Consider the following 11,425-nt stretch of genomic DNA (forward strand, 5'->3'; position numbering starts at 1 on the left):
GCCCCTGTGCCCGAGTTGTTCGGATGAATGCAAACATACTTGTTTCCTGTTTCCATGCAGCTTCTATAGTGATTGGCAAATGGTGGTGTGAGATGGAGCCTTGTCTAGAAGGAGAAGAGTGTAAGACATTACCTGATAATTCCGGATGGATGTGCGCTACGGGCAATAAAATTAAGACCACAAGAGTAAGTGGATTTCTTTCAAATGTTTCATGCATGTTACCCACTGTATTGTTTGCCTTTGGGTTCTACAAACTGCCCCCAGAGAAGCTTTGAACAGGAGATAAAATAGCCTTTCCCTGACAGAAAACATTCTTAAACATTCATATCGGTGTCCATCCATCAACAAGAAGTTGGAGATTGAACTTGACTTTTCCATGCTGAGCACTTCAGTGTTTCTGTGACTGGCTCATAAATAAGGCTGGGGTGTCATAGCCAAAGGGAAGAGAGACAGTAATTATTCAAATAATTCAGCCAACAACTGTGGTGCTCAAAAGAGGTTATAAAATAAAGGTCTTGCCTAACTCATCCAGATGGTTTGCTGAGAAAAACTGCATTTAAGTACAGCCATGTTCTATAGGTCTTTCAAAGATTTAGTTGATGATTTTTTTAAAGAAGTGAAAGGTTTTTGTGATGTGAATTTTCATTCCTTGGTTTCTGTGGTAAAATAAGGAGTTACCTTCAAAATATGAAACAACCTGCATAGGGAGGCCAACGCATAGGAATTGGTGTTGCAATGGCAGGTTAGGGCCCCGGCCAGGCCAGCCATTGACCCTGTAGATATTAGATCATAGGACAATGTGGGAGTACTAAAAGGGGAGGAAGGGTTGCTTGGAGCATTTAAGACAGCATTTATTCAACATTAACAGAACAATGTTAATATTTTAACACGTGTCTATTACACGTATCTGTATCATGTGACCATGAGCCCTGTTACGTGTGTATGTATTTTAATGCATTGGGTATTGTTGAAAACAAGCACGACTACTTAGAAATTCCAACATATTGAATTTGAGCCTTCCAAAAAGGGTGACTCAAATTTAAAAGGACATCCCTGACTCCCGCCCCCATATAATGACGTTATCCTTTCAAGATCTTCCTTCTCGACATTATCCTTTCAAGAAATAAAACTGATAGTTGCAACCTTGTGATGCAGAAAACATCATACCTTATAAAACCTGTTTTAGATATAAAAATAAATAGAGAATCTTTGCATATCAAATTTAGTTGCCAGTATTGGCCACAATAAGCAGTAAATGGTTATACCTCCTTGGCTCATGGCCAGGAGAGGTTCCTGAACATCCTACCTGTTAACATGCATTTTCGTGCACCTGAGACATTCAGCATGGATTATCATATTTCAGTTCAAAGAAACACCCTCAGGAGAGATTATTCGAAATGAGCCCAGTTCATGACCTTCACCTCCAGAAACCATCTTCATTAACGGACAAAGCATGGATTTCAGGTTTCCCTTTTCAGGTTACATTTTGCCTGAAACTAATTCTACTAAACCATCTGAAGATGCTCTCACAAGTCGGTTTTCAGCTACTCTGAATCATGACCGGTACGACTGGAATTCGATCACCATTATTTCAAGCTGGTTGCTGATATGTTTTCTGCCAAATCTCTATTTCCTCTTTCAAATGATAACTGATCTCCCTTTATTGAACATAAGCCCTGATCCCATGGTTCCTCCAGACCTGAAACTTGGTAAAGAACAATAGCACAAGTCCAATTATTTCAGGATTTAAGTATGTGAAATTCCAAGGGTACCAACTACAGGACTCTTTGGAAGACAGAATATAAATAAACAAAACACAGAAATGTTAATGCTACTTTTTATGACTGTAATTTTCTTTGATTTGGCCTCTGTAGAGTGTATTTTAAAACATATTATAAATACCTCCTAGACATTTTCTGTTCTTCCCGAAGTACAGTGCAGGTCTGTTCACAGCAATAGAGGCTGGAGTGTACTGTGTTTGCTACTGTCCTGGGTGGGATGAACGCAACCAAGACCACTGAGTGTACAAGAGAAGTAAATCACCCATGCAGTTGGTTTGAAAGCAGAGGATGTACCTGTTCTAATGTGTGCATCCATTTCAAGTGAGGAAACAAGAGACTGCTCTATAGCCGTGTGAGCAACACACCACTCAACTAATAAACGTCCACACTGTCTTTAGAGAAGGAAAAAAGGAAACACTAGGAAAATACCTTTTAACACCTTGAGAAGACCCAGACACTACTACTGACTTAGTTATCTCCTCTACTTCCTTGCAAAGAAATTCACAGTGAAATACACACTTTTAAACACAAAGGCACAATTAAGTGCAGCTAATACATAAAGGAACTTTCCCTTCTATATAAATGGCATGCCGACACCAGTCCTTAAATTATGTGCTCCGAAATAGGTTTTATATTAATTTTTCTAGTTTGCCCTGTTCGTTTGTCCCAGTCAGAGTAGAAATATGCCTACATACTTCAAATATTGCCTCTGGTAGTTTAACATTTAAAACAGTTCAGTATTCAGATGTACTTTAATTATGAGTCATAGGCTTTCATTGTTCTGTTCTTATCTAAGAGGTAAACTTTAGGATAAAAAAAATCAAGTTCTTAAAGTAAGAAGAAAAATAAAATCAACTCTTTGGTTCTTATGTACAAGGCTTATTCAAAGAGAGTGCTCTTAGGGGGAAAAAAAAACATAAAAGAAAAAAAAGAAGAAGAAACACGCCCAGCTTGTTAATGGCAATAGAGAGTTACCTTCCTACTGTTAATTTTTTAAAATAACTCCAATATGAAGAGATTTGTAAGATAGAGTCCTGAATATCACTTTTCCTTATATAGGTTTTTTTCAAAACCTTGCTATTATGAGTTATTTCCTAAATAATCATTCCAACTCAAAATTCTCAGCAGTCTGTGAAATATAGATAAACAAAAAGTGTGATCTAATTCAGAGGTTCATCATGCTCATTTTTAAGGAGGATGGAGAGTAGAAAATCATTGTTTCATTTAAAGGACCAAATATTGCAGAATGGGAACTAGCCAGGGTAATGGGACACAATCTGAAGGAAAACCCTGGGATAATTAGATTTAGATGATAATATAACCTATAGAGGGAAGGAGAAAAGATAAGTAGAAGCCAGCATAGGCTTCCCTTTCAGGAGATTGGAAAGAATAAAACTTAGGGAAAGAGGAAGCTTCCTGAATGTCATTTTACAGAGAAAAAATAGTTACTCCTGAGAAGTTTTCCAAAATTCAGCAGGGGGTACAGTAAAGCTGGTGACAGAAACCCTCCTGGAAAGAAGTCTGGTACATCTGGGTGAAGCCTCCAGGCTAAATTTTAACCCTATTCCCACTTAACCGTCCCTTCAATTGTTTCATTAAAATTGCTTTGTTGGTAGTCTGTGGCAAGACACACCAATTCAGATATTGACAAAAAATCTTTTCTTATGGTTTTAGAAACCTATTGGTTTATTTCTTTCTTTTAAACTTATATATCCAAAACATAAGTTTGAAAGGTGGTGACACTATTGGAAAATTGGCTCTGTAGATTCTGAATTTGCCAATCTCCAAAAATTAGTTGAGCTAATTCCCTATAATAAGTATTTTATGTAATATATACAAAATAATAAGGTGTAATATGGTATAATGTGTATTTTAAAAAAAGAAATTGGGGACACTGCATCCAATGCATTCAGGAATAAATGTATACTCTGTATATTCAGGAATGATGCCTTAATTTAGAAAGCTAGACTTTTCCCTGGAGAAAATAAGTTGTTTGACAATGCTGTAATAATTCACATGTAAAAAGTGAACATTCATCGTTTGGGATCATAATGAGGAAGGGAATAAAATGAGGAGAAAACTAAAGGCGCTTGGAAGGAAAAATCAGCAGATTAAAATAATAGAGCATAATCTGGTATAATATCTGGGAACATATCAAGCAACTTTGGATTTCCTTCAACTCAGTATGTTAGTGTCTTTCAGACTAATGAGATAATCAGCAGTTAGATTTGCACAATGTAGAGTCAAGTTCCCTTTCCCTAAAAGGGTGTTAGCAGACCTCAGACTGCACACCTAACCACAATGGGTATCTTGTCAAATTGATGATTTACACAAATCCACTACAGTCATTTGTCCACACCCTACCGGACCCATCCTCCTAATGGCAGCTCTGACTTTGCATATCTCCATCCATTCTCATCAGCCAGTTCTTTTTATACTACAGAAGAGTAATGTACCAGCTTGGATAGATCCCAGCTTTATCAGGAGTGGGGTGTGCAGGGTGGGTGGATCGGGAAATTGCAGGAGGGAAAAATAAATCAATTTATGTTGTCAAAATTGCCCCTGGGTTAGAGTGAATGATTCATTTATTTAACCAATAAATATATTTTAAACTCTTCTATCTAAAGTTAGTGTAGTCAAGTTTGGGGGATGGAATGGTGGGTATGACCAATCTCCTGTTCTTCCATGGAGGATAGGACCTAAGGTTGGAGGGGTGGGGGCGGAATGGCAATTCGATACAGACAAAAGACAGGCAATTCCATTTCAGTTTTGCAAATGTCACTTTCCCTCTCCCTTTGATGAAGAAGACAGTGGAAACAGGAGGGGATAAATACTACTGGAATATGAGAAACCAAATTTTGGAAGAATCTGTTAGTCATATGGAGAGGATAAAAATTTAAATGTGTGAAGATTTCTGATACGTGCTGCCCCTGGTGCAACCAACTTTTGAAAGCCAACTTTTATTACTGTTGCCACCCAACCCTGAAAGCTTTTCATGGACTCCACCCCTGGACTCAGAACACTCAATTCCCAAGACTATAAAGAACTTAGAGATGAAAAAAAAAAAAAAAAGAAAACAAACAAACAAACAAAAAACTTAGAGATGATGAAGAAAAATACCTATGGCCTAAAACTCTAAAGTAGAAACTTCAACTCTCTTAGAATCATCATTTCTGCCCCACACCAGTGATTCTCTGTGCATGCATTTTTTTTGAACATCAAAGTCTTTGGGACCATATTCAAATATATTAAGTGGCACCCTAAGTTGTAACAGTTCGCTCTCAGTTGCCCTTGAGTGCCATGTCATTGAGAGGAAGAGTTCCTCATCCTACAAGAGTCTCCTGTGTTCCTAAGAAAATGTGTTCTAACCTTGGCAGTGACTTTACCTCATGCCACCCCCCTACATGATACAGCAGGCCAACTTGACAAGGCCATTGAATGACTTACTTAGTTCAAATTCTCATCAAACAGACATGGGACTAACTACATAACTTGAAGGGCCCAAGGCAAAAATGACAACAGGCTTCTTGCTCAAAAATAAGTAGTAATTTCAAGACTGCAGTAGCAGGTCATTAAATGAAGTGTGGGGGCCTGTTCAGCACCGGGGTCTGTGTAACACTGGGTAGGTCACGTGTCTGTGAATCCGGTCATGGTTATTCATTGCTCCCAGAGCCTATCTGCTCAGCTATGGCAAAATAAATGTAATGAATTGATAAAAATACGATGGCCTATCAGTGTGCTTTTTGATCACCATTTGAGAACTACAGTTCTAGACTAACATTTTTGGCTTCAGAGCACTTGAAAGAAGCAACGTACTATAAATTCAAGATGTCCTCATTTTCTACCTATTCACCTTTCTTTATGCCTTCATCTCATTCTTTTCTCCCTGAAATTTCTTTCTTTCTTTGGTTTCAGATTCACCCAAGAACCTAATGGAAGCATTTGTTATAGAAGCAAAGGAAAACCACCTCTGCGGAAAACACATTTTAAGAATTTAAAACATCTTATACGTTACAAGCCAAATGGATTTCTTATTTGCACTTTGACTGGTTAACAGATAATCACAGTGCTTTTACTGTGTGTCACGAAGTATTCTATAGTGAGAAGACCCCACGCTTTTGGCAACACCATGGGAAGTGGGTTTAAAAAAAAAAAGGGTTTTCTCAATGAAAATTTTTGGGATTACGAAGAACGATCAACTATCTTCTAATTTGGATCTATAGTTCCTTTGTACCATTTTAAATATATGTATATATATAATATTTTGAAATATTATATATTCTCTTCAAGAAATGAACAATACCACAGTTTGAGACGGCTGGTGTACCTCTTTGAGTTTGGATATTTTGTTTTGTTTTGTCGCAATTTCTTTTTTGATTGGCAAGGAAGAAGACATGTGCCCTTTTGAAATTTCAGCATGGTACTCACAGTGGAAGGCCAGCTACAGGTGGACTCCTGGAATCTGAGGCATCATAACAATACTGAATCGAGAGCTTCCTTCTGTTTCTACCAGATGGCCCAAGGAAGCACATTGTCCTGTTTTATTGCTTTCTACCCTGTGCAATATTAGCATGCAAGCTTGGCTTACATAACCATACTTTATATTCAATTGATATATAATAACCATTCTAACCTCTTCCAGGAAAGTATTTTTAGAACTACTAGCTTTTCCACAGATAAGACAATGAGGATTCTTGAGGGAGCTACTCCACCATGCTATTAAGACTCTGGCAAAATTATGGTAGAATATGGATCCCTGTATTAATAAGTTCTGTAAATACGATGTCTTAAGGCTTTGTATAGCTGTCCTAGACTGCAGAAATGTCCTCCGATTAAATCCAAAGTCTGGCATCATTAAGTACATAGTGCTGTAGCAACAAGTCTTATCATGGCACCTCTTTCTATGTTTGATTTGCTTTTTCCAAGAGGATTCAGATCTCTTCTGGTGAGACAGGAAGACCATTAAAGCAATTAAATTTCAGAATGATCTATGTGACCAAATGCTGGACAGCCCTATTAAAGTGGTAAATAACTTCTTTCTAAACCTACTTGTCCTCTTTATTTGCCATGTATTTGTCCTGAGTCAGCCTTAGCCAAATCCAGAGAACACCCTGCTTAGAGACTTGTAGTCAGCCAGAATTTTTTCCGTGAGGTCTTTGCTGCCATCAGAGCCAATATTTCTAATCCCAGTATTTTGAAAATCAGAAATTCATTACTATAACTGCTGTGTACATAGCCCGCAAGATGAAATGTCAAATCCCATGATTGGGTTCCTCTACTGGTCACTTGATTGAGACATATGGGGCTCACTTCTCAAAAAAGACATTTTTCTCCATATTTTCTTTTTAAAACTTACTCATACGATGATTATAGAAAGGAAATACTATTTATTATCTACCGGGATAGCATAATAATACCAAACATTCCTGTTACTTAACCTAGCATATGGCAAGTATATCTGATTTTTTCTCCAAAGCCTTCTCTCTAGAATACATGTGGTTAGGACCTCTTACTACATCGCCAGCACAAGTGGTCCCCTAGTGGGGATTTTTAAAGGTAAACCTTGGGTGAAATCCAGAAGTTCCTTCATGTCTGCCGATATAGCTTGAAGTGTGATTGAATATGTAAATACTCTAATCGGATAGATTGACTCTGAATATTGAATGCCTATAAAAAGCACACAGAAATGGAAATAGACTCCTAATTGCAAAATCTAGGTTTTCCAAATACCTTCACAAACATTGCCAGAAGATAGCATAAAATCCATACAGCAAAATCAGAATCCCGTGAATTTATGGTCCACATTCATTTACCAAATAATATATTAGCAAATGACTTCCACTTGTAAACTTCAGAGAGAAACCTGAAATCCTGAATGCAAAAAATGATCTGGAATGGCAATTCTCAAAATGGGGAGGAAAAAAACATCCATAATCAAATACATTGGGGAAAAGTTTTTAAATAAAATAGAACAGAAATATTTACTGGGGAAATTTTCAGAGCCTTTAATATACCAAACATGATGTACATCTCCAAGAAAGACTAAAACATGCATTGCCAAGTCAAGAGTTTCCAGAATCTAGACATGTAAGGTGGTTACTTAACTAATGGACGGTACGTCACTGCTTAATTTCTGTGTGAGGATATATTCACGGCCTTGTCACATCTTCAGTTTTTTCAATAGAACCAGAAATCTGGATTTTTATATAAAATCTCCTAACATTCTTCAGTAAGATTAACTATGAGATGTTTGCCATTACAAATTGTACTAGCATTATTATTGCCTCCAAATTCCCTGGTCATGTGGCCTTTTCAAGGAGATGAGTATTTCCTGGAATATCCTTTTAAAAGCATCGGTCCTGAATGAAAATCCAATGGAAAAAAAAAAAGAATATTCTCTTTTCTATGGCCTCATGCATACAGACGCTTCTCATAATTTATGATACATGGAGCTTACAGCTTCTCCCATTCTGTAACCAGAGCCTGTAAGTCAATGAAAGAGTTAGTCTAGAGGCCCGGGTCTGCCAATTTATTTCCTAGTGTTCACTTCATGCAATAACCTCCCTTGAAAATACCTAGAAGAAGAGAAAAGGGAGAAAAAGACCACATCAGAATCAGGCAACCATCCAATAAAACAGTGCAAATATTTGTAAATGTCATCAAATTCAATTTGGATTCATCAAGGCCCTTATACAAATGTGTGAACCATCAAGTTGTATTTAAATTGGACCCATCTCAGTTAAGGGACTCAGTAGCTACTCCGTGCCTACATCTGTTGTTGAAAAACTTTTATCATGTTATTGCTGGAAATAAAGAGCTCGGTGTGGTATGACTGATAATGACTTCAAGCTTGTACATCAGGTGTGACACTGTTCTGACATACTTAGAGCCAATGGAAAGGCTTTCATCCAAAGCCCGTCTCTTGGTAAAACGGAAAATGTGGCTCATTTCATAAGACAGGTTTTTGAGTTAGGTAAAGCTTATTTGTTGACTTTTGTGTGTGTGTGTGATTAGATTTATCTATTAATGGATTTGGCAAGCATGCTGAGAAGTTTTACTATGAGACTTTTTTCTGTTATCAAATGATGAAGAATGTTTTCACCAACACAAAAATTCAACATCATTTTCTGATCAAATCCAGAGTAACTTTCACAAAGCAATACAGTGGTTTTCTATAGCGCAGTATATTATACCAACCTGCCATTGTCACTGATGTAAGTTATGAAGGGTATAAAAATTGTTTATATGAGGAGATCCACACATTCCTCGCCTACGTAGGATATGTACTCCCTCCTGGAAGGTTAAATGTCAAATAATAATACTAGTTTTTCTTTTAATTAAGCTTCACACTTCCATTTCAGAATCTATTAAGGTTTACCTGACAAAGAAGTATACGATTTCCCTTTTCATGAGCTGTCTGTTTTCCAAATAAAAGATTTAGTGTCTAGGAAATTCTAGGGCTCAAGCCACCTCCATCAAGTGTATAAATATAAGAAAATAGGATATAAGATATATTAAGAAAAGTGAGGGCTCTGGACTAGGGAAAACAGTGGTAGAATCAGAAGGCTTAGTGCCCACGGGCATCATACAAAGTGATAAAATAGACATGTTCACACTTCAAAGAAAATTAAAGAGAAAATCATTAATTCCTTGTTCAGGCATACGTACACACACACACACACACACACACACATACATCTCCTATTAAAGATTTAAAACTTTTAGGTAGAATAACTTTTAGTTTTAGGTAAAACTTTTAGGTAGAATAAGGCTTTTTTTTTTCCTTGAAAAGGTCTTAGGGGCATATCAAGAGATGTTGTGACATGTTCTCACATCATTGGTCTGCAAAGCGTTCTCATTTATTTATCTATTCGTTATTTAGTTTGCTTCACGTTTCACCACATGTTAAGCTCTCATTTTTTTGTCTTGGCAGCTATTTGTATTATTTTAAAAAAATAATAACTACTGATTATCAAACATGAAAGCTGGGACCCCAGTCCTAACAGACTGGTTTATAGATCAGGTGGCATACAGGCAGCCCTAACTCCCACCTGTTCGGAGAAGCTGTAACCTGAAAGTATACTCACACGCATGTGCCGAGGGAACTCTGGGGCCAGACTTGCCTCAAGACAGTGGTGTCAGGAGCCTGAGTGTCTCAGTCTGTTAAACATCTGTCTTCAGCTCACGTCTGCTTCAGCTGAGGTCATGATTCCACAGTCCCGGGATCGAGTCCCCTATCAGGCTCCCCGCGAGTAGCCTGCTTTTCCCTCTCTCTCCTTCCCTGTTCAGCAGCTAGCATTGGTTCCAGAATATTATTATCCTGTAGCGTTAGGGAGCCAGGGTGGCCCAGTTCTTCTGTTTTATTTGTTGTTGTGGTCGTGGTGGTGGTTGTTATTTTGGGAAAATCCAGAAACCTAGAGGCTTGTATGATTTCTCAAAATGTTAGCTATTTATAACCCATTGAATTTGCATTAAAAGAAAAGGGCTAACAACTCTGTTTCACCCATGAAATGCCAGTTTGAATGAAACCGTCCAGTGAAATACAAGTCTGGCCTAACATTGCATTATTCTCTTGGATTTGTGTCTTTGCGTACATTCTCTGCTGGTAGAAAAACCAATGGAGTTAGAGCTTGTTTGACGTTCACTGCACTTAACCTGCAGACTGTCGTACTTTTCCACTGAGAACTCTGGGGGCATCGATCCACCTCAACTGTCCTCAACTGGGGGCATGCCATGGTTACAAAAAGGGGTCAGCCCCTGGCTAGAGTGAAGTTAATTGATTAAACTTCCATAGATTCCAACCTGGGGGTCACAAGCTGGTGTGGGAGCAAAATTTAGGGACTGGGAAGAGGCAGTATGAAGTCAGCAGAACCCACCAGTTGGTGCTAATAGATATGAGGAGCTTGTACATTTAGTTTAAAGAATGTTACAAACTTGGGACGCCTGGGTGGCTGAGTTGGTTGAGCAGCTGCCTTTGGCTCAGGTCATGGTCCCGGCGCCCTGGGATCGAGTCCCACGTCGGGCTCCTTGCTCGGCAGGGAGACTGCTTCTCCCTCTGCCTCTGCCTGCCTCTCTGTCTGCCTGTGCTCGCTCGCGCTCCCTCTCTCTTTCTGATAAATAAATAAAATCTTTAAAAAAAAAAAAAAAAAAGAATGTTACAAACTGGCTGCCCAATTGGAATGGCCTTTTCTCCCTGCTTTCATGTTCCAAAGATACCTTCCCACATATGCAGATTCATGACTTCTTTGTGCCCTGAGCTGGATCCTCCTCCAGATCTAGAAGCTCTCAAGGTTTCTCACCCCTCCCCCACCCACCATTTCTCTCTCTCTCACACACACACCCCACCTCCCCAACCCTCCCACCCCCCTGAAACATTTCTTCTTCTCTCTTTCACATTTCAGGCTGATAAAGGACTATATCCATTGCAAAGAGCCCCAAGATTATGAGCTAGTACAGCCCCCAACCCCCTCCCCAAAGTTTCAAATCCTTGTTTTCTACTTATAACCTAGAAAAGCCTGAACTCTCTGAGTTTTTATGTATATAAAATGGAGATCGTGCCCCAAATTTAAAGGTTATAGGAAAATGAGGAAAATAGAGAAAGTGGAAATATGTTATAAATGGAAAGCAGCAGGTAAGCTGTGGTG

At 38.4% G+C, this 11,425-nt stretch overlaps 1 protein-coding gene across 2 annotated transcripts in view; it reads left to right on the forward strand.

Moving 5' to 3' along the window:
- TAFA1 (TAFA chemokine like family member 1) overlaps positions 1-8,617 on the forward strand; it is a 516,319-nt gene extending 507,702 nt beyond the window's left edge. For both annotated transcript variants that reach the window (XM_032324669.1, XM_032324659.1), the window contains exons 4-5: positions 61-185; positions 5,697-8,617. In XM_032324669.1, coding sequence (XP_032180560.1) covers positions 61-185; positions 5,697-5,714 — 143 coding nt within the window. In that variant the 3' untranslated portion in view covers positions 5,715-8,617. The remainder of the gene's footprint in view (positions 1-60; positions 186-5,696) is intronic.
- Positions 8,618-11,425: the final 2,808 nt, after the last annotated feature.

This window comes from Mustela erminea, chromosome 1, assembly GCF_009829155.1.
Source record: "Mustela erminea isolate mMusErm1 chromosome 1, mMusErm1.Pri, whole genome shotgun sequence".
NCBI lineage: Eukaryota > Metazoa > Chordata > Mammalia > Carnivora > Mustelidae > Mustela > Mustela erminea.